The sequence below is a fragment of the Microplitis mediator genome, chromosome 5, assembly GCF_029852145.1.
Source record: "Microplitis mediator isolate UGA2020A chromosome 5, iyMicMedi2.1, whole genome shotgun sequence".
Taxonomy (NCBI): domain Eukaryota; kingdom Metazoa; phylum Arthropoda; class Insecta; order Hymenoptera; family Braconidae; genus Microplitis; species Microplitis mediator.
In genome coordinates this window covers 23,840,342-23,864,253 of record NC_079973.1, presented here as the reverse complement: position 1 = coordinate 23,864,253, position 23,912 = coordinate 23,840,342, and the positions used below count along the sequence as shown (strand labels likewise).

Sequence of the window (23,912 nt, the reverse complement as noted above, 5' to 3'; positions counted from 1 at the left end):
TTTTTATTTTTTATTTGTTTTTTTTTCTATTTAAATTTTTTTTTAAAAAACAAAAAATATTTTTTTGAAAATTAATTAGTGGTACTATTGTTATTTTATTGGCTACTGTGTAATAAAAAATTTGAATCAATATATGATTTGAACACTAGTAAAAATAACGTGAATGAAAAATGAAATTTAAAAAATGTGTAACGAGTCAACGACAAGTTATCTCACGTTGGAGATAAGCTGAACCGAGAGGTGTACGTCGAAGATAAGTCAGTTGGTAGTTTTAATAGCAAGGTGAACATAACGACACGCCCTGTTAATTTTTTTACTCTTAAGAGTTTTGATTTTTAAAAAAATTCTATAATTCAAAATTTTAAATTGAAAATAAAGTTTTGGTTGTCGTTTTCTAATTAGAATTTTAATAAATATGACACTTTGTGTGTCACTTATTAAACTCGCGGAGTTTGCTGAGAGAGATAAAGAAAATAATCAATGTGAATAATCGATAAGTTATTAATTTACAAATAATAATTATAAATAATGGGGAGTGGTAAGATATTTATAATTTTAGTCATTAATTTTTTCTCAAATTGTCGATCATACTGCCCGGATAAATGTGAGTGTAGATTGGAACGAGCACCTTGGAGTGTTGTTTGTTCTCATCAGGAGCTCAATGAATTTCCAAAGAAAATCAGCGGCTTGGTAATTAATTTTTTTTTTTTTTTGTTATACAGTCAAGTTTTTTTGGTAAAAATACTTTTGATTGCAGTCAGAAGTTTTGGATCTATCGAACAACAATTTAAAGAATATTCCAGCAGATATAGGCCGTCTTAGAGAGTTGAAGAACATAAATTTGTCGATAAATGAATTGACGAAATTACCAGAAGAGTTTGAAAACTTGTGGAAACTTGAACAGCTTGACTTAAGTGACAATTATTTTTCAAACATCGGGTTTATTGAAGTTATATCAAGTTTACCGAATTTAAAGCATTTGACTTTGAAAAAAAATCCGTTGACTAGTATACAGGATTTGGAAAATTCGAGCGTTCGCTATTTAGATGCTAGCGAATGTTGTGAGTAATTTAAAACTTGAATAAATTTTATTAATATATGGTTTAAAAATATTTTATTTTTCAGCAATTAGTTATCTGAACAATAGCTCATTGATTGGATTTCCCAATTTGATGTCACTGAAGTTGGATAAAAATCCATTGAAATCAATTGATAATTTGAGTAACCAAAATCTCAAGTGGTTGGATTTGTCAAATTGTTTGTTAAATTTTTTACATCCAAATACTTTTGTAAATACACCGGAACTTGAGCAGCTGCGCATGTCTAATAATCCAACATTAGTTTACAGCAGCAGGTATTTTAATAAATTAATTAATCAATTAATTATTGAGAGAAGAAAGGGGGTGGCAGAATGGGCAGTCTAGAAAAAAATCCAGCTGTCATTTTTTTTCAATATTTCTAATCATTTTAATCACTAGATAATTATTGTCTGAGAATGTAATCTAATTTTTTAAAAAAATCTTTTTCAATGTAGGGCAAAATGGGCCTTCAAAAAAAATTTAATAAATTAATTTTCTACACTGAGAGACATTTTTAATACATAGTAATAAAATTTATTTGCACTTAGTAAAACACGTATTATGGTCATGCGCAAACAAAAGTTTACTAAATACGAATAAAAATTTTATTCAAATCCCGTTTCAAATTTTATTAGTATATAATACGTGTTTATTAGTATCGACTACGTGTTTATTTATATACTAAATGAACTAATGTTGTAAATAATAAATAAATGAATAGGTGAAATCTAAAAATTCGTTGTATTTCATAGATGAATTAAAATTTAAAATTTTTTTTACAGATAAATTTATTTATTAGCAGTAAATAATATCAAAATATTAAAAGTTATCTTTACATTTGAAGTAAAAAGTGTTAACTAGATTAGAATCTTAAATTTTTTAAACTTTAGGCGATTTTAGAGACGTGGATATTTTTTTTTAAATCACATAAATTATAAAATAATTTTAATTTTTGAATAAATATTTTATTTTTGAAAAAACTCTCATTTATTTCTCTGCAATCGAATTTGTTATTATAAAATAAAATTCATACTTATATGTAATTAAAATTTATAAATATGTAGTGGTGTTTTGGAAAAAATTCTAATACGTGTTTTTATTCCTGGCGAATAAATTTGTCTCTTAGTGTACGGAAAATTAAATTTAAAATGAGAAAAATTATTAAATTACTAAAATTAATTTTCTACAGTTTTTAATTTTTCGTTAAAAATTACAGGCCCAATTTGCCCCTTGTCAGTTATACTCCCTCGTAGTTTAAAAAAAAAAATTAAATGCAGCCAATGCTGCCTCTTTTTAAATATTTAAAATAAAAATAATAATTTTACAGAAAAGAAACATTAAAGCATGAGAAACTAAAGCGACTTGACGTCTCAAAATGTAACTTGGATCGGCCAGGACTACACGGTCTTCCGTCACTAACCCACGCAATACTCTCCCACAATACAATTCGTCTGCTGCCTGATCGAATATTCTCAAAAAATAAAAAACTCACACGTCTATATTTAAATAACAACGGGTTGACGCAAGTAAACCAAAGTTCTTTTGTCGGGTTACCAGAGCTAGATATACTAGATTTATCAAACAATAATTTGAAATATTTACCATGGAATCTACTCCGCGACAATGCTGACTTACGTCTGGTTAATTTGTCTTACAATAACATCAACGAAATGCCTAAAAACTTTACAACCTCAGTCCTGATTGTCGATCTGTCATACAATTTAATTGAATATATTCCCAAAGAAAGTTTGTCGCAGATGCCAGCATTAAAAATTTTAGATTTAAGTAAAAATAGACTGGAGTCATTTACTTCCGGTGTGGAATCACAAACTCTGCAAAGTCTAAATTTAGAAGGCAACAGATTAACCCGACTATCAAATGATAGTTTTGCTTACTTACCATCTCTCGATAATATAAATTTATCTGGTAAGTTTAACGATAGTTAATTTATTTATATGTTTTTATTAGTCAACTAATAAATTGATAAATAATATTTTTAGGTAATCGACTAACAGAAGGTATTAGTCACAGCATATTTAGTTTTAACGACAACCTCAATACAATAATTCTAAACGACAATCCCTGGCGTTGTGACTGCGCACAATTGTATTCATCATATTATTATCTTACTCAGTCATCAAAAACGGCATCGTCGAGTCTTATATGTGAAAGTCCAGCAAATGTATCTGGATATTCATGGTCGACAGCATGTCGATCTGTTTGGAACCGGGACCGTACAGAAATTCGACAATCTGACAGGACTTATGGATTAGTAGTAATGGGATTTTTGATAGCTGTCCTAATTTTTGGAAGCATTGTTTCTGTTACTCATACTTTCAAAGAAAAAAGACGTCAAGCTTTATTGAGATTACGTGAAGCTGAACGTGCGGAAGCTAGGGAACGATTGATTCTTCATAGACGGTATTTATTTGATTTTATCATTATTTGTAGAAAGGGTCAGGTTTTTAATCCTGACTGAAAAATTTTTTTTACTTGATTTTTGAAAGAAATAAAAAAAAATATTATTGCCATTTAAATAGGGGAGAGGGGGGCAGAGTGGGCCGCTTAAGGAAAATAATTATAATATTATTCATTTTTTTTACGCGTTTACTTCTTTTTAGACCCTTGATACTTATTTTCACATCATTATGCTGCGTCCATTAAAATTTAAAAATCGAAAATTAGGGGCAAAGTGGGCCCTCCAAAAAATTTCGGATTTGATATTTTTTATTCTTTACACGTGTGATATTTGCAAATAACTATATAAAACAATTGTATTTTAATAATATAAAAGTCATTTTAATAGTCTGCTGTGATATAACTTTAAAACGTAATTTTATTATCTTTAACTTTGTTAATAAATTATATTTAATGAACAGTTTTGGTGGTCTATTTTGGCCCTCATCGTATAAGAATTTTCGATAAGCTTATTATCCATCCGAATTTATTGACGTATAGAAAATTTTGAGGGCCCCACTTTGCCCCCATATTTTTGAAGTTTTGAAAATTTTAAGGGACCCACTTTGCCCCCTCCTCTCCTAATTTTTTAATCAGATTGGCTATTTCCAAAAAATTGTTTTTAATAAATATGATGATTCACTTTGTAAATTTAAACAAAAATAATAATTTTTTAAATTTTAAATAAAATTATAGAAAATAAATTTTTTTGAAAAATAAGTCTTGAACATCTCGACTATTTTGAAAAAAAAAAAAAAAAAAAAAATTTAGGTACTGCATTTTTCCCGTAACATTTCATTTGTTGTGTCTCTCTTACACATAAATAAATAAAAAAAATTTTGTTTTTACATAAGAAGTCAAATAGAAGAGTCAAGACGCCAAGAAAATATTCCACGTGTACATCCAGAAGAATTAATAGGACCGCCTACCTATGAAGAAGCTGTTCAAATGCCTAGACTTGCTCGATCACTAGAAACATTGGATACAATATCAATAGAGGGAATCGGTCAATCTGCACAATCCCTTGATCACGAGACATTTAATCGCAAAAGACGGAGACAACGCAAGCGCGTAGTAAAACGGACTAAAAGTGAGGACACTCTTGACTCCAGAACCCGAGATACTCAAAGCTCTACCCGTAGGGTAAGAAATTTATCGCAAAGTAGACGACCCAGTGCAGCATCAACTAGAAGAGTTGAACCTAAACGCTCGGATAGAAACTTAGATCGACGTCACCCCAATGAATCCGAAGCCTCTGGCGTTGAGAACAATTGGGAAAGGACTCTGAGATCGCGCCCGAGCTCGAGAAAAAATAAGCGACTAATAAAGCGAGACGAGCACTCGAGTGACGACGAGGATTCGGATGTACTTAAAAATCCTACGGTCAGTACGAGGCGTGGAGTCGATCTTGATAACATACGGGTGATCGAATTACCACGTGAGCCTCGTAGTGGAACCTACAAACCGCCGGTATCTCCATCTCTTTACACTCCATCCTCGCCTTCACTGATTTCCTCACCAGAACCGTGTGACACTAATCAACAAATTTCTAGAAGTAGATTTATTTAATATTAATATCATCAATGATAATTATTATATTTTATACAAATACCTATAATATAAAAATCATTTTTATCTATTAATTTTTTTATTGATAAATTGTAATTTTTTTTATGATACTGAAGTTAGCCGACGTCTAATAATTTTTGGATTTGTTTTTCAAAACGATAATTTATAAAAAAAAATATTTGGAAAAATTGCACCTATAGATTTTTTAATTCTCTACATGTGCATTTTTTTCATTTTTTTTTTTGTCATTGATTTGTTTGAAAAAAAAATCAAAAAATTTGTAATTGTCTGTTAACTTCAGGATCATTTTTTTTAGGGCTAATTAAAATGCGTTTGTTAATTTTTTAAAATATTTTTTACAAGATATACAAATCTATTGAATTTATTGTACATATTTATAAATATAAATTTGTTCATAATCTTTCATACTTAATATTTTTATACTAATTTTTATAACTAACAGTATAAATAATGCCTTGTCATAAATCTATTATCTGACTTACACTAAAATTTATTTAAATATATATTTATAGGAATCGAGTTTATTTAAATTTATTAAATCTATAAGTATTTATTTATTGTATAATCTATTAAAAAAAATATACTCATTATCTTAAAAATATCCATACTTATTTATTTATCAATAAATCGATTGATAATTAATGTTTATTGATAATAAATTAACAATTATTTTTCTACTTAATTTATAAAATCGACTGCGACAACGTGGCTTTTAAATAATAACCCAATCACGGCAGTCAATTAAAAATATGTCTCCAGGATTTAAGAGTTTCTGTCTTAATTTTTTCCCAATTAATTACTTAATTAATTAATTAATTAATTAATTAATTAAAAAAAATAAGACCTGAAAAGTCTATAGAAAAACTTTTAAACTCTGGAAAATAATAATGTCTTAACATCATCACATAAATTATTTTAATAAATTTAAATAATGAGGATAAAAATACACAGTAAAAAAAGATTCGTCAAAATCAACATATATCGTGAGTAAATTGAACGTTTTACACTTATTTATATGTTATTTTAACATATCGTAAGTGTTAAAAAAGTTACACGCGTACATGTAGCAGTATCAAATTTTCCAAGAATTCTTTTGTGATGGTCGAGATTATTTTTAACATATTTTCCCGAGTCAAAAAACAAAGTCGGATTCAAGTCTCAAAGTTCTCAATGAGGTTTTTGAGAGTCAATTTATAATTTGAAGATTGACAACAGTATAGAAAGTTATCCTAGTTTAGTCCTCAAAGTAGTAGTTACTCAAAATATACAGGAATAATTTTATCCGCATTTGAACCTCAAAAGTCTCATTCGACTTATTCTCTCCCCTCCCTTTTCTATTCAAAATTTTTCAAAGTCCAAAACATAACTTTTCATTCGTTAAGGATTTTGAGGTCTTACTTATAATTAAAAATCGATAAATTATTCGCGCTCAGACCTGATAGTTCTCATTGAAGATTTTGAGTACTAAAGTAGAGTTACTTTCTGGGCGAGAAATAAAACATCAAAGGAATTGAGACTTTTGAGAATTAAACTAGAATTTGTTTTTTGACTCGGGTTGTGTGTTGATTTGACAGTAGCATATAGAGGTGTTACTTTCGTATAAAATAACATTTCTGTGTGTTAAAAAATCAATCGATTGCATCAGTTCAAACAAGATAAATACTGTGTGTTAAATTGACACATGAAAGTGTTAAAAATTCAACACTCAGAATTTGAACACAGGCTTTTTTTACACTTTGACGATTCGTTTTTTACTGTGCAATAATAAAAATAAAATCTTCAGGATGTCTTGACTAGGTTTTCGCCGGCTTTTGTTCTCGTAATTAGTAGTGGCGTTTTCGGTACACTGTCAGGAATATCTTGAAGAGTTATCTTAACCCGTTGAGCACCAGGACTAGCAGGTGGCTGTAAATCATGATTAAGTCGTGAGTTAGACAAACGTGAATGGGATCCAATTGATGGAGATCCACCCAGTGATGAAAGTGAATCACGATTATTACTAGTTCCATTACCATTAGTGATAATGTCTCTGTTATTAGATACCCTGGGATATCGCATTATTGATGGATCAGATGACAATTGAGGTGTAGTAACTATTTTTTCATTAGTACCGTCCATTTTATTGTTCTCATTGTCAAAATCGTTCGGGGAAAAAGATTTCCTGGGGGGTTTCACGGGATCAACAGTTGAGTCGCTCAGTGTCCCGATGTACCTGGCACTGGGTTCATCCTCGTGTAGCTTAGCAATATCATCATCAGCTTCCTTTGCGGACTTAACTAGCGGGCGAGTTTCTGGTTTACTGTTGTTGCCATTAGTGGCAATCTTTGGTTGAACCGAATTCGATGTTTCCAGCAATGATTTTCTCAAGTCCTTCAACTCAGTACCATTTTCAACGTCAATATTGTCGTTGTGATCATTGCGTTTGCGTCCGCCTTTGCAGAAATTTCCTTTGTAAGCAGCAAAAGCGATTAAAGTTGCAAGTACAGCCAACAAAATAGCTAGCACAATGTAAGAGCCCATTCCTTTTTGCGTTTGTTGTGTATCCGCGACGGCATCTGACGCCTTTGTGTCGACTGTCGTACCAGTAACGTCAACTGGCGTTTCTGCCTTTACTTGCTCGAGTTTACCGTCATCAAGAACGCGCGGTTTAATATTCTCGCTATCAACTGGAACCACGTGCACCGGAGTGATAACTTCGCTGTCAGTTTTTTCTTCACGTTCTGTAGGTTTTTCTTCGTGCAAAGTAGCTTCTGAAGTTGCTTTGATAAATTGTTCTTCTTCAAGATCCAAATCTTCTGTAGTCGAAGTCGGAGATGATTCTGTAGTCGTGCCCCAGAGTATACTAAACAGTGAATCAAATAAGCCTCCAGATGTAGTAGTCGATGTTGACACAGAAACAGTAGAATTTTCTTGGTTCGTTTCATCTAGATTTCGCTGCAAGACACCATCGTCCCAAGTAATGTGAGGAATTCCGCTGCCAGAACCTTCACCAGAGCCTTCATTAATCCACGGATCATCGGCATCATCGTCACCAGAACCTTCTTTACCCCACAGTTCGTCGGCTTTATCAACTTCAGCAGTTGTTTCAACATTTTCAGTGGCTGTCGTCGTTTCTACATCAGTTTCCGTCGCAGTAGACGTAGTAGATGTTGTCGTGGTTGTGGTGGTTGTTGTCGTATGTTTGTCTGCATCTTCGGTGAAAAAAATGCCGTCATCGTCATCACCAGGACCGGAAGTCGTAGTCTCAGGTGTCAGAGATACTTCGACGGGTATCGAAGTCGTGTTACCATTAATTTCGCTTTCGTTTGTTATTTTTTCGTCTTCTTCAGGTATATCTTCGGCTTCCAGTTCATCAAAAGCATCGCCGGAACCTTCTCCCGAGCCTTCGGGGACTAGCGGTTGGTCCATTTGCATGCCCTCAAGGCTATCGGCCTCATCGATCATACAAACCCGATGGGTTTCTAATTCAATCAATAACTGTCCCTTTAAACTTTCCGGTCCATTACACTCGGTCTTTTTCGATATTGAAAGGCCGCGCTTAGTAATACTGTCACGTGTTTTAAGAAACTCACAGTCGCAGTTAAGATTGTTGTGCGATATATCCAAATACTTTAAATCGATCAGATTAATGATGTCGGCAGGAATTTGTTCAAGTGAGTTTTTCTTTAGGTTCAAAGATTCAAGGTGATCTAATTCTACAAGAGTACCAGGTGACAAGTGGGTCAAATGATTGTCAGAGAGATCGAGACTCCGTAAACTACGAAGATGACGAAAACAACTGGGATCTATTGTTTTTAATTTACCATTTGAAAGATCCAGATGACGTAAATTTGTTAGATTATCAAAAACTCCACTGTCTGCGGATAAATGCCGCCCAGCAGATAATACTTTTAAACTTTTCAACCATTCAAGTGGTGTTTCATCTATCGTATTTACATCCTCAAGATAGTGACACCTTGCAAAGGTACCATTTTTCTTGAATGTACAGAGTCCATTGCTAGGCCTTGGCTCACTTAGCAATACCAATGTCAGCATAAAAACTACCAACGAGGATGAACACGCTACTCTCGTCACTGGCATTTTTTTACTTTTTTTTTTTGTTACTGTTGTTGTTATGCGTTTTTAACTTTAGTTTTTATCATCTAACTGACGTTGTCTCTTCAGGCTGCTGTCGATCTGAAATCAATAGTGGAAAAATAATTACTGAGAAAAATACAACATAATAATGAGTAGTAATTATTTAAGAAGAAGAAAAAAAATAAACGTCATTTGAAAAAATATATTAACTATTAATTATTCATATGTCTAATTGGTTCTCGACAGTGTTAGTAGGCTAATGAACGTCCAAGAGTTTATAATTAAAATTATTTTTATTAATACCGCAGTCTATAATTATTAATATATATATATATATATATATTGTGTATTATGATTGAAAGTATTCATGAGAATTATTTTAAATATATTACATAATATTTTGTGAATATAAAAATACATTCAATGGTTATAATATATATCTATATATATACTTGAATTCTTTAATAACTTACGGAGATATTCAGTCGTTTTAAATCACTGATAAATTTTGTACTTAGCGATATATTTATTGATAAAAGACTTTGATAAAAATGATAGCGATTCAATGCACATTTAAAAGTAAAAAAAAATTATTTCATCAAGTATTTATCTTTAAAAAAATATTTTATCAAATACTAGCAATATTCCGCTCATTTAATTACAGTAAATTTAATTAATTTCAATATTTATTTTTTTTTAATCACGAAATTAATAATTTATATTTAAAACGTTTGAATAAAACCGTAAATAAACTATTTATTATTTCTAAAGTATATCAATTTTCCATTGAAATATCTGTTAATTTTCGCGATTACCGCGATAAAGAATCTCATATATAAGTCATAGATGTAGATATATATTTTAAAAAATAATTAAATAATATATTCATTATTTAAAAATAAATATTTTTCTATAAACTATTAGACATTACCATAATAAAAGCATTAGTTCAGTAATAAATTACATGTATTTCAAAGATAACAAAAAAAATTTCTCCGAAAAATTAATCTTTTATTATAAATGCATTTAGAAAGATGGATTTAAATAATTCAGGTATACATTATAATATATCTATTTACAATACATTAACATACGACGCGACTAAACCGACACGTATACGTCAATAATAATTTTCTAGACGCAGAGGCGCATAGTCCACGTAGTGACGTTTAAATTTATACAAAAAAACGTTATTAATAATGAAAAAAAAATCTATAATGATAATAATAACAGTAATAACAGTATAGTAGTTTTAAACAGAAAGGGAACAAATACTTGAGAAAGACAAGTTATTACAAATATAAAGAATAATGTTAACAAGTGTTACTATGAACTAATAACAACGCAAACTTGACAATCTTGTTTTTAAACCGTTTTTATAAATATATTACATTGAAACGACGTATGACGTTAAGAATTGAAATCTTTTTGTGGACGTTTGTCATACTCAAGTAAAGTATAAACAATAATTACAATTGTTGAAAAAGTAAAACAAGATATTCAATAATAATCACAAGTTGTTATTATTATTATTATTGTTATTTTTTTTTTGCATTCAAATCACGAGCCAGGAATTATTAAATTATTTAAAAATGTATTGTTATTTACATTTTTTCTTTATATGTATATTTTTTAAAAACATATATTGATATATTTCAAAACAAAAAATAATAATAATATTAATAATAACAAGTGTCGACAGTATCCACTGTAGTAGGAATATCCGATTACGCATATCGCAGAAGACCAAACAAGACCGAGTTTTATTCGCGAACTCGAAAGTCGAAAGTGGTTTGGCCTCTGGTGTCCTCGAAGATCGTAAGACATCTCGCAATAATATTTATTAGCAACAAAAAAAATTTATATATATGTATATGTATATGTATATATGTATATATAAACAGATAAAAAGTATCAACGGAAAAAAGTTGGCTAAAAATTATTTTTAATTACAAAAAAAAAACACGTGATGATAATTTGACTCACTAAAGTAATGATTATTAATAGAAAATTATTTAAGAGTGGCAACATACAAGTCATTTAGTTCGACGGTGCAGAAACTGGACAACGATTTGTCACTGGTAGCATCTGTAACATATTAACAATAATGTTTTATTTAATCTGCATATACATTACAATTCCCAGGTAGGAAAGAACAACTGGGCAAGGTTTGGACCAAGCCTTGGCCAAGCGTCACTAGGATTATGCAAGGCTTGGCACGTGCCTTGGCTGAGCATTGGGCCAAGGATTGGTCCAAGCCTTGGATGATAGCCATGTCCCCAGCCTTGGGGAACGAAATATCAAGCCTCGGCCGAGTCTTGGGAAACAAAAAATTGAGTCTTGGCCAAGGCTTGGGAAACAAAAAATCAAGCCTCGGCCAAACCTCGGGAAGCAAAAAATCTAAGGCTCACCCAATGCTCGATCTAAAATATTATTATTTAAATTAATAAATATAATTAAAAAAAAGTTTGATCACACTTTTATCGACATTACATTGGAGTGTAATTAACTAATTACTGAATTAATGGGAAATAACGAATAAAATTATTTGGGGGCTACCGGGGTTCGAACTGAGATCCTTCTGATTACTAGGCCGGAACGCTATCCACTGTGCTAAATCTGATGTCCAGATAATCATGATTTTTTTGCTTGTTAATTATTTAAATACAATTTAATTCAGAAATATTAGATCGTAAAGATGAGGTGAAATGTAGTTTTATTTAATGAACTTAAAATTGTCTGATGAGTAATGACATATTTTTATCAATTTGTAATTTTATGATTTGATATAAATGAATAATTTAATGCAAAATAATCTGTAATCTAAAAAATCAAAAAATACGTTTTTTGGGTTCACAATAATGACAAATAAAAAATATCGAATTGTTATTTTTTATTAAATAACAATTAGTAATTAAGCTAATCGAGGGGAAACGATTTATTACACCTAAAAAAATTTTTTTTGAGTATTATAAAACCAAAAATAATTGTCAAGAGAAAGAAATATATTCTTAATGTTGAAAACAATTTAATAAAAAAAGAAATTATCATTTTTTGGAGAGGGGCCTCTCTGCCCCACAAAAAAAAATTTTTTGTGCCTTTGTATCCACCAATGATGTGAAATGTAATTTTTCTTTATGTATATTACATATAAAAAATTTGAATTTAATGAAATTTGATCAACTTTCAGAATTTTTTTTTTCAACTTTTTTAAAGGATACCCCATTTTGCCCGCCAAAAATAAAAATTTCATGTTAACTAAAGTTTTGTGCATAGCAATAACTAATTAAATGAAAATTATTGTATATCAAATAATTTTACTATTTAAAAAATTTCAACTCTTGATATTAATTGTATACTCGGTAGACCGTTATGCCCTGGTCTTCTCTGTATACATATATATAGATACATGCAAAGTTGATAATTTTAATATTAAATAAAAATTTAACCCAGGCTGAGGCATTGGCCAATGGTCAGCTGCCAAGGCTCGGCTTGACAAAAATTAAACTATCGGACCTAGCCTCGGCCGATCCTCGGGCCAATGGTCAGCGGCCAAGGCTCGATTTAACAAAAATTAAACTATCGGGCCTGGCCCTGGCCGAGGCTCGGGCCAATGGTCACTACCCAAGGCTCGGCTTAAGTTAATGAAACCATTGGACCAAGCCTCGGCCTAGACTTGGGCCAATGGTTAGCTGCCAAGACTTGGCTTAACGTAATCAAACCATTGGGCCAAGCCCTGGCCGAGGCTTGGGCCAATGGTCAGCTGCCGAAGCTTGGCAAGTGACAACAGGGCCAAGGCTCGGCCTATCGTCAGCCTTGGCGATTCCTACCTGGGAAGTATATTGTCCCATTTAATTGTCGATGGATAAATATTTAAATAAAGAAAGGCGTGTCTGTTCTATATAGACCTCGGTGCTTCAATGACAATCGGAAGAAACTTGTATCGACAGGACAATAGATTTTTTTTTTCTGTATATAAATATATATAGTTGAGTATAAGACCGATGGTAAGCGCGAGATATTAAAAATATATATCTTTTCTTTTCATTCAAGACTTAACTGTGTGTGGGATAAGACTAACGGTACTTTCTATTGCTCGTGGTCCAGTTTTACCACGCACGTTATGTATCGGTTATCAAATATGTTTTTTTTTATTAATGTAATATCATCATTAATGCTGTTATCGTTAATTTTATAAGACGTTTAAATTATTTTCCTTTAACCAGAAGCCATAAACTACAAGAATCTGATTTTTTATCATTTTATAATTATACATAAATATATATATTTTTTAAAAATTATTATTGGTCATTATTTAAAGTACCTATAATTATTTATTAATACAATTAAAAAATAATCAGATAAAATAATCGATTTGTTTACTGAGGTATTTTTAATAAAATTATTTTAATTGTATTGACGATAATCATTTTTTATTACTGTCATTTTATACTGCTAAAAGATATAGATGTTTGTTAGATAAGAGGGTGCAAATAAAAATTTATTTGAATTCACGATATTAAATAAAGATTGTCATGTTTTAAATCAGGGTACGATTGATTTTAAAGTTGATCAGGCATTGACTTGCGTGTAACTCATGTTCGTGGGTTTAAATTTTGTAGAATTTTGAAAAAAATACAGTCTAATAAAAAAAAATGCCATCTGGCAGCCAGAAAGGAAGGTAGATTTTAGAAAAAATTAATATAAAAACCCCTCCCTCTAATTTAATAACTCAATTACAAGAATTAACTATAATATTAAATGAACTCTTATAAAATTTTATCAAGTTCACTATAGTTGCTAAGTGTTTTTTTGTTAATAAAATCAAAATCCTTCAACTTATAACTTCCAAAGTATTCTTTTAGCGTTAGAAATTACAAAACCGCATCGAATGCCACCTTAAATCTTAAAATCTGTCGATTGGTTCAAAAGATGTCGATGACGAAAAATTAAAAAAAATAACAATTTGCCTTATTTTTTGTATTTAGCTTCGATTTCTTAAATTTTCTAAAGTTTTTTATAAAATGTAACTTTTTTTTGGAGCTTGAAGAGTTTGATAGTAGTTGTAAGATAAGAGGGTGCAAATAAAAATTCATTTGAATTCGCGATATTAAATGAAGATAGTCATATTTTGAATCAGGGTACGACTGATTTTAAAATTGATCAGGCATTGACTTGCGTGTAACTCGCGTTCGTGGGTTTAGATTTTGAATAATTTTGAAAAATACAGCCTAATAAAAAAAACATGGCCCCAATATATTATTGAGATTTATTTGAAGACATATTTTTAAAACTAAACACTGAGCTTATGTTTACGTCTATAAAAATAAATATTAAATAACTGGTACTAAAAATAATGACCAAATTTTTATAAAAATTATAAATATTTACTTGTATTTTAAACAAATTTTTTTTTTAACTTATAATTTGTTTTATGTCCATTAATTTTTATTTTTAAATGATATACATATATATTTCTCAACCCGTATCGAAATAAAAAATCTCAACTTTTTTGTAACCGTCATTATTGTATATTACATTTTTTTCCTTCAATAAACACGATATCGATCAAACAGATCATGAATTTTTCATGAATGGTTGTAAATAGTTTTAAAAAAAATTTTATCTTTAGGATTCAATTGAATTCTATTGACAAGATATTTTTTTAAAAAACATATATAAAAAAAAAACACAGGATATAATGCAAATTAAATTCCAGTACCTCTTGGATTATGTAATTTTAATTTGTATATTAGATATTTTAAAAGTATCAACGCAATAATATCAATTAATATACCTTGTCTGTATGTAAAATATTAAGATGGAATAAACAAAAAATACAGAGTAGAGTAGAGGGTCAAAGAGCATCAATGCCCTGGAGCATCGGCATTTATAATCACGAGGTCGGTACAAACTAACATATGGACTCTAAACACTCATATATTCTTTCTTACATTTGTTTTACATACTTTATAATTAATAATAATAATAATACAATACTTGTTACTCATTTTTATACTCATACGTTTATGGATGTACAAATAAATGTAGACGTCCTAAGACTTGACGACAGTTAAAAGGCAGCTATATATGAAATGCACGTAGAATCAAACACCGGATCATACAATATACCTTGTGATTCATTTTTTATTTTTAATAATAGACTAATGATATAAGTTGCCAAGAATTATTTCTTTATATTATTGATAAATAAAAAAAAAAATACAACAATAAATATGCGGAAATGGAACTCCATTTTTCCATTTTTTAATCATTTTTCGCAAACTCACAGATAAAAATTTTCTAAATTTTTGTATATTTACTATTGCTTATTTGATAGAAATTGATAATAAATAAAAAGAAAAAAAAATGGTTTGGGCAAAATCAAAATCTAAAAAATGAATTAGGGGAGCCTGAGGCACGAAGGCCCCCTTAAGCCGGTTTTGTCTTCTTGTGGCTTTTAACCATCAAATTCGTTTATTTCGGAAAAATCAGTCGAAATTTTGCAAAAAATCGAAAAAAAAAATTTTTTTTTTCTGGGGCACGAAGGCCCCCTCCCCAAAAAATTATAAAAAAAAATGTTTTTTTATTTCCCGTCAAGTTATGACCTTTATAATGTTATTACTATATTTTAGGCGAATATGTGATATGTAGAGAAAAATGGACCACTTAAAAAAAAAAGTTGTAACGAAAAAATTAACTTGACGGAAAAATAAAAATAAAAATAATTTTTTCGTTACAATTTTTTTTTTTCTAGTGGTCCATTTTGCCCCACATATTACATATTTACCTAAAATATAATAAACACATTAAAAAGGTCATAACTTGACGAAAAATGAAAAAAAAAATTTTTTTCGAGTGGTCCATTTTACCTCACATATCACATATTGGATTAAAATATGATAAAAACATTGTAGAGGTCATAATTTGCCGGAAAATGAAAAAAAATTTTTTTACCTAATTTTTGAGGGGGGCCTTCGTGACCCAGGCTCCCCTATAAGAAAAAATTTTTTACAGCTCCATTTTGAGATTTTGATAAATTATTTTTACAATTTAAAATCGAAATGGTTGTTTAATTTTATCCTTCTTAAAAAACTTTAATCATTTGTGATGAAGGTTTCTATACCGAATTTTCGAGAAGAGTGGAAATTTTCACCCTATACCACAGCATGTTTACAAATATCTCTAACATTGGTTTAAAATTTTAATCTTTTCGTTTATCATTTCTCTTACTCCCACTGTTACTCATGGTCATCAAAAGAGACTATTAAAGCGGACAACAAATCGGTTACTTTTTATATTTTCACGGAAAGCCAACGGGTGAAATACATTAGTCACGACATATAAATATTGTAAATTTTTTAATTTTGACTGTAACATTAATAAAAAGTGATAATTACATAATAATAAAAATTATTTTAAGTAAATAAAGATAAAATAGTCTGCAGAGAAAAATGATTTTGTTAAATTATTTCGTTCAGATCATCATCAGTTTTTTCGTTATTCCCTTGATGTTTGGAGAATCAGCAAAAATAATGATGGAGGTATATATAATTCATTAAAATAATTTTTTACTTTTATTAAAAATTTGAATTATTTCATTCAATTGTTTAAGCACATCCGACTATAAATATAAATCTATTAATAAATAAAAAAAAAACATATACACCCAGATAATTTTTGAGTAAAAATTACCCTCACTGAGAGAACAATTTATTTGAGCCAACTAAATAGATTTATTTGTATGAAAAAAATCATTTATTTCATTCAACTATATATTTGTTTATAGTTAACAAATCTTAGTTGAAAAAAATTTCACTACGGCTGGTGACGCTACAGTGCTACCATCCAAATACAGATTTGTTAACTATAAACAAATCATTATTTCATTCAAATGAATCATATGTTTGTCTCAAATAGATACTGATTGGGTCCATTCAAATAGGGGATTTATTTGTCTGAAACAAATCTCATTTGGCTCAAGTAAATTGTTCTCTCAGTGCATAAAGTTTGCTACTGTAAAGACATCTAGCCAGTAACTTAATTTTTAATATGTTGCTAGTTGAAATTGCACTTCATTTACATGCTTTTGAGTAGTATATTTTACAATGTACATGGGAAAAATTTAGATATTTACCACATATCCGCACAGTATCAAACTATTTGGGTAATTTTTACTAAAAAATTTCTCTGCGTGTATATTAATTAATTAAATTGTGATTTTAATAATTATGTAATAATTCATGAAATTTTAAACCTACTGTTACTGTTATAGAAAGAATCTACTAATGAAATAAAATTATCAAATCAAACAAACCCACAAAATTTAAGTGAATTGAGAATTTGTGGTCATGATATGCCATGCGGATGGTATGTATATGAAATGGCGAAACCATCATTTGGATTTGATAAAGTCTTCAAAAGTTTTATATTAAACAAGTAAATTTATCACTATTATGATTATACACATAGAGAATTTTTGAGTAAAAATTACCCATAAAGTTTGATACTGTAAGGACATCTATCCAGTAACCAAATTTTTACTATGTTGTTAGTAGAAATTGCACTTCGCTTACATGCTATCGAGTAGTGTATTTTACCATGTGTATTCTCATGTGCATGGGAAAAATTTATATATTTACCACATGTCCTCACAGTAACATACTTTTTGGGTAATTTTAACTAAAAATTTCTCTGCGTGTAACAAAGATAATAAAATACTTAATTGATAATAATAAATTTAATTTTTAAAAAACAGATGTAGATGCAAAAGTGATATGTATCGTTGTATACGTGTACGGGAAATACTTTCTTCTCAAGCTTTCACTTATTATTGTCGTGAAAATACAACTCAATATGATATTTATGCACCAAATAGTGATATATTTACCTAAAACGATGATCCATACGAATTTAATTGTATCACCAAAGTCACCTTAATTTTACTTTTAAAATTATTTTTCTTCATTTAACTATCTATTTTAATATTTAAGATAAGAAATATATTTTACTTGTTAGCATCAAAATTTTTCTCGGTATTGGTACTATTACGTTGTAAAAATTGCTTAAATCAATCAGTTAATTTCAGATGTCATTAATAGAAAAAAACAATAATATTTTTGTAAAATTTTTCATTTAACAATGATAAAATTTCAAATATGATTTTTTTTTAGAAAATATAAAAATATCGTTAACATTACTCTGAGAGAAAAAATTTCGTGTTTTAAGTGGATCTTGTTCCAAATTAAATAAATAAATATTTGTTTTATAAGTTTTTCGGATGATTAAAGTATTAATTCAATAAATTTCTGATAATTAAATGTAACGAATGCATATGACGAGTATTGAAAATAACAGTAGATAAGAAATGCCCTCTTACTACTTATGATCATGTGATTCATTTTTGTAACTGAACGTCAATAACCAGTTACAAAGTAATGAAAAACAAAAACATTCGTGATAATACATTGTATTAATCAGCATTTTTTTTTTTTGGGTACAATTTTAACGTTGTTTATTTATAAAATTACTTGATAAGACATTTGGCATTATGACGAATCGCTCTAGAACCTCCCTATGCATAAACATCCATACTCCAAAACCCCGGGTCGAAATATGCCTCAGTCAGTTCTCATCGAACCCACACGGAGAAAAAAATATAGCTCCTCGAACGATCTAAAGTATAGTAACTCGTAGATCGTTACCACAACAATACGTATGCTTATGGTAACAATACCGTATCGTTTCAGTAACTATCTATTAGATAGCTGTGAGCCCTATACGACTTTCCGTAGTCGTCACCTCACACGGCACCGTCTAACCTAACTAAACATCCATTTTCGCGCGAACTTTTGAATATTGTATAATTGTTGCTAGCAGACGTTTAATAAAAAAAATAGTGTAAAAAATAATTGTGATGTTGAAATATGGACCCACGGGTAATTAATAAATTAATAGAGTAGAATCTCCATAACTATGTTGATATATTTATTGATAAGTGTTTTTTTATGCTTTTTGTAATCAAATATACATTCATAACCAAAAATCTAAATATTATATATAGTCGATGTTTTATAATTTAAATGTGATACGTAAATAGAAGAAAATAATTAATAAACAAATGAGATCTGAATTATTCTTTAATTTAAAATTAAATTACTAATAAATAAATTCAAAAAATTAAAAGATATATTTATATTTATATTTAAAATTTATTTAGACTATAACTAACTAATAAATCAGTTTTATAAATTATTTTATTTAATCAAAGTTATTTGCTTATCATTTATTTATGAATGATAAAGGTTTTTAAATATCTCATATAATTTTCAATGTGCGTGACGTCAGATAGGGCTCAGAACGATACCGTATAGATCTCAGAGCTATCCACCGTATTGTTGTCAGAACGATACAGTAGATCGTTGCAGTAACAATCTAGTAGATAACTATAGCGTATTGTTACTGTAACTATACAGTATACTTCTGAGAACAATATTTTTTTCTCCTTGCAAGCCTCAATCGAGTCTCACTGAGCTAAAAAAGCATTTTGAGCCTCAAATAATGCTCAAAGAGCCTCAATGACTCTCAAATAATACTAATCGAATTTACATTACATTTGATCAAACTCGTATAATTATTCACTCACTAGGTTCATTTGAGGCTCATCGAGGCTTATTGAGGATTTTTGAGCATCATTTGAGGCTTATTGAGACTTATTGAGAATCTTTGAACATCATTTGAGGCTCAAAATGATTTTTTTACTCAGTGAGGCTGGATTGAGGCTTACTTAGGTTCGATGAGAACTGACCGAGGCTAGATGTTTCGACCTGGGACATCTCTCCTAAAGCTCAAATTCTACTCCGAAACTTCTCTATTCAATGACAAGACTACCCGAAATAACACTACCCATTACCGACCATCCTTTTAATCAAGTAATTGATGATATATGAGTAATTAGATTTTTAAAGCCGATAATTTCAATGTTTAATGATACTAATAAGAGTAATAAGTTACAAGTAATAGATTGTTTCTGTGTAATAATATTGATACTTATGTCAAGTTCATGATAAGATGTTTAAAATGTTTTTTAATGTTACGCGTTAGACATCGATTGATTAACATATACGTCGATCGTGGTCTTGGCATATCGCCGATCGATTTTTTCCCCCAGTAAATTCCACCGAGTTCAAAGTCCTTGTATATATTTGTGTATATGTATATATTTATATGTATAATATAAAATGACTAATGTAAATAACATTTAAATATTTAAATCCTTGAATTTAAAAATGGTTTAAATATTTATTTAAGCTATTTTAATGTCAGTTAATAAAATAAAAATTAGCATGCCTGCATTGATAGTAAAATATACCTCAAAATTACTATACTTTTTAAATACTAAATAAAAAAATATTATTAAAATAATTAAAACAGCGAATTATTTAATTTAAATAATAATATATAAGCAAACAAATTTTAAGTGACCTCTCATCTCGCCAAAGACATATGATGTCTCGACTTATCATTTGTTAAATTGCATCACTTCACTACTTATATACATTAAGTAAAAATAGTATGTAAATATATATCTATATATATGCATAAAAAATATAAGAAATTTACAAGGTCACGCGGCTTAATTTCGAAATTTTAATTATTCTCTTGTTTAGCATAAATATTTAATAAGCGAATAATATATATGTTTAAAAAATTTTGTACAGTCGACTATTATGGGAATAATGAACAGTAAATTATTATTATCAATATTATAATAATGAGTACGTATCTTTATATGATTAGGTTATTATTACATAATTACATGAGGCCGGTGCCCGTTGTACATATATATACAATTATATATGTTATGCATCGTCTTATACGTTTGTTATATTATACAAGTTAAGTGTGAGGGCAAACGATACACAGAGTTAAGTCGATACACGAGGACTAAGCTGATAACACGAAAAAAATTTATTCAACTTTATAAATTTATATACATTTACTTAGCTTGGTAATTATTTGACGAGTATCAACTAGTATATGTAGATTCCGCCGTATAGTATGTAACTATATGATAAAAATAATAATTTAAAAAACTAAATTCTTATCTTAAATATCAACTGAGTCGAAACATTTTGAAATATAATCATCAAAATTATCAACTATGTAATTAAAATTTTTTAAAAATATTTGGTGATGAATTTATGAAACTTTCGAAACGTGATTGCATTAATTGGAAATTTTATTTTTTTTCTATCTATTTTAGATAATTATTTTTTTTTGTTACTATTTTAAAAAAAAACCGAGTATGTAATTAATGATAAAGAAAAAGAAAGCCTAAGTTTTGGTTGAATGCAAGTCATCCAATTATTTAAAAATGAATCTATAAGCACTACTGAGAACAAGTAAAAGTTAATGATAATGATAATTATTATTGTTATTGTTATTGTTGAGGATGAAAAAATAATTTTTTGGATAAAAAATTTGAGCGAACGGTTAACATAATAAACAATATTTAAAATTTTTCGTAAATGCCGCTCAAGTTACTCCATAGCAACGCTACACAACTGAGCAAACAGTTTTACCTTTTATGGTTTAAGAATGCAAGTATGGTCAGGCCGTTATTTTTACCGGTACTAAAATTCATCTTGTAAAAAAAATATAATCGAGCAAATTATTTTAAATCTATTTATAAATTACTTTTGTTAATTTTTATTCAAAATCACTTTCCAATCATTCTAACGTCAATAATAATTATCATAAAATCACTTAATGATGTAATAATACTTCTGTGAATAAGTGAAATCATACAGGTATAGATATATAAATCTATAATATATATACTCATTAGTGTGAATAAAAAAGTTAAATATATACACGTGATGTTTTTAAATAAAATTTGAATTTAAAATTTTTTTAAATAATTTTTACTCTTTGACTTAAAATAAAATTATTCTCAAAAAAGTCTAGAAATTTTTACAAATATATATCAATATATATATAGTGTTTTGTAAATAAATTTTTTTTTGTAAAATATTTGGACAAAAAAAATTTGCTAGTGGCGTGGGAAATTCCATGGAAGAATCCATTGGTTATTGTGGTGTATAAAATATATATTTATATATATGAATGTATTACAATAAAAGAAAAATAATAAATTAAAAAAAAAAAAAAACAGACGAAGCAGAAGACGTCTTTCATTCTCGCCTCAATATCATCCAAGTCTTATACATGTGTATATATATATATTTATATTTTATGTACCGGAATCACGATATATAGTATTACGCGAACAAGTGGAGTAGACAGATGTATCATACGAGACTAAATCGCAAAAAAATTGCCAATACATGTAACGTAAAATTTAATAAAGTCAGGTTGCACCGTAACTACTCCAAAGTAATTTTCATTAGCTTTCAACTCCGTAAAAAAATCACATCAACTTAATGACTGAAAAAATTTTATATTCATTGGGAAATAGTATATTCATAAGTAAGTAAGTAAGTAATAAAAAGAGAATGATATAATCGTAAAAAATAATACGTAAGGATTATAACATAGAAACGGATTATGATAGAACGACGGAAGCAACTCGAGGCCTTGACCCGATCGCACGTTTCTTCGGGTCCACTTAGAGTCCTCGTATAATTATATCGATAAGTGAAAGTGAATATGACACATATTAAAATAAAAAAATTAAAATTAAAAAAAAACTAAAACTCACTTACCACAAATATATTTTCCATCACTTGTCTGAACCAGTGAATTTAAAAAATACCAAAATTCGGTGTATATATAAGTATAAGTTTATTTATCAAAAAATAAATAAATAAATCACTTTTACACTTTCGGCACTGTTAATAAATGCATGCACGTGACGGAAATTAAATCCAGCGCGCGTATGCGCGGTTTCCCAGTCAATCGGTGAGAATCAATCGAAAATCGAAGAAGCGATACAATCTATCGCGAAGCAAGTCCAAGTAAGAACTGCCGCGGAGCGCGAGTGTCCGCCACCGTGGGCTCGCTACGTGTGTATTAGTCGTCACTTACTCACTCATTCACTCACTCACTCTTACTCTTTCGTCTCATCTTTTTCTTTCTCATTTATCACAAGTTACAACGATCTCTCACAACAACTGCTCTCTACATTACTACACTACAACAGTATACACTACATGACACTCCTCAACAGCAGGCCAAACACGCTCAAAACGTCCTCTCTTGGGTCTTTTATACCCCTACTTGTTTGACTTGTCGGCTTTTATGTACCTCTCTTACTCTTTTATATATATGTATCTATATATTTCTCACTCACTTGCTCACCCTCTCCCTCGCCCTCCCCCTCTCCCCCTCTATCTACCTTATTTTATTCAAGTTTAATGTAACTAACATCGTATCGCTTCTGCTACGCTATACTACTCCTGTCTGTGGTTTTCATACTCTACTCCCATACTCTTGCACTCGCACTCGCACTTCCATTCCCATTCGGGTTTATACTCACCGGAGTTTACGTGCAAAAGCAAAAGGTGTGTAATCGTTACGACGTCTCTTGGACGATTCGCACAAGAGATAGTTAAACATTACATAAAAATGAGTACGAGAAATATTTAAATTACATGGAATTTACAGAGAGAGTAACGAGTGCCCGAAGCTGCACGAGGACCCGCACAGGTGCTTGTAATTTATTAAACAATTCATTTTTTAAATTTT

At 29.4% G+C, this 23,912-nt stretch overlaps 3 protein-coding genes across 5 annotated transcripts; 2 read left to right on the top strand and 1 right to left on the bottom strand.

The window, feature by feature from the left end:
• Nucleotides 1–282: 282 nt before the first annotated feature.
• Nucleotides 283–5,226, top strand: LOC130668879 (leucine-rich repeat-containing protein 15). The gene is made up of 6 exons (XM_057471381.1): nucleotides 283–690; nucleotides 758–1,061; nucleotides 1,126–1,354; nucleotides 2,407–3,005; nucleotides 3,080–3,500; nucleotides 4,391–5,226. The coding sequence occupies exons 1-6, from the start codon at nucleotides 529–531 to the stop codon at nucleotides 5,103–5,105; spliced, it is 2,430 nt and encodes an 809-aa protein (XP_057327364.1). The 5' UTR covers nucleotides 283–528; the 3' UTR covers nucleotides 5,106–5,226.
• A 324-nt stretch (nucleotides 5,227–5,550) lies between these two features.
• LOC130668880 (protein windpipe) lies at nucleotides 5,551–23,361 on the bottom strand. 3 transcript variants are annotated; one of them, XM_057471384.1, is made up of 4 exons: nucleotides 22,931–23,361; nucleotides 11,237–11,291; nucleotides 7,139–9,302; nucleotides 5,551–7,031 (listed from the first exon to the last, which is right to left on the bottom strand). In XM_057471384.1, the coding sequence occupies exons 3-4, from the start codon at nucleotides 9,204–9,206 to the stop codon at nucleotides 7,021–7,023; spliced, it is 2,079 nt and encodes a 692-aa protein (XP_057327367.1). In that variant the 5' UTR covers nucleotides 9,207–9,302; nucleotides 11,237–11,291; nucleotides 22,931–23,361; the 3' UTR covers nucleotides 5,551–7,020. The 3 variants fall into 3 exon arrangements, with proteins under 3 accessions (XP_057327367.1, XP_057327365.1, XP_057327366.1); XM_057471382.1 differs by having other exon boundaries at nucleotides 5,551–9,302; XM_057471383.1 differs by lacking the exon at nucleotides 11,237–11,291 and having other exon boundaries at nucleotides 5,551–9,302.
• Nucleotides 16,525–18,132, top strand: LOC130668894 (uncharacterized). Its single transcript, XM_057471405.1, has 3 exons — nucleotides 16,525–16,747; nucleotides 17,479–17,642; nucleotides 17,962–18,132. Exons 1-3 carry the CDS (start codon nucleotides 16,658–16,660, stop codon nucleotides 18,095–18,097), a joined length of 390 nt encoding a protein of 129 aa, XP_057327388.1. The 5' UTR covers nucleotides 16,525–16,657; the 3' UTR covers nucleotides 18,098–18,132.
• Nucleotides 23,362–23,912: the final 551 nt, after the last annotated feature.

Excerpts from the sequence above, each read along its gene's own strand:
- LOC130668879 (XM_057471381.1), top strand. The coding sequence starts at position 529 with ATGGGGAGTGGTAAGATATTTATAATTTTAGTCATTAATTTTTTCTCA. Across the intron at positions 691-757 it reads CAAAGAAAATCAGCGGCTTG|TCAGAAGTTTTGGATCTATC; the intron begins GTAATTAATTTT and ends TTTTGATTGCAG. Across the intron at positions 3,501-4,390 it reads CGATTGATTCTTCATAGACG|AAGTCAAATAGAAGAGTCAA; the intron begins GTATTTATTTGA and ends TTTTTACATAAG.
- LOC130668894 (XM_057471405.1), top strand. The coding sequence starts at position 16,658 with ATGATTTTGTTAAATTATTTCGTTCAGATCATCATCAGTTTTTTCGTT. Across the intron at positions 16,748-17,478 it reads CAGCAAAAATAATGATGGAG|AAAGAATCTACTAATGAAAT; the intron begins GTATATATAATT and ends TTACTGTTATAG. Across the intron at positions 17,643-17,961 it reads AAAAGTTTTATATTAAACAA|ATGTAGATGCAAAAGTGATA; the intron begins GTAAATTTATCA and ends TTTAAAAAACAG.
- LOC130668880 (XM_057471382.1), bottom strand. The coding sequence starts at position 9,206 with ATGCCAGTGACGAGAGTAGCGTGTTCATCCTCGTTGGTAGTTTTTATG.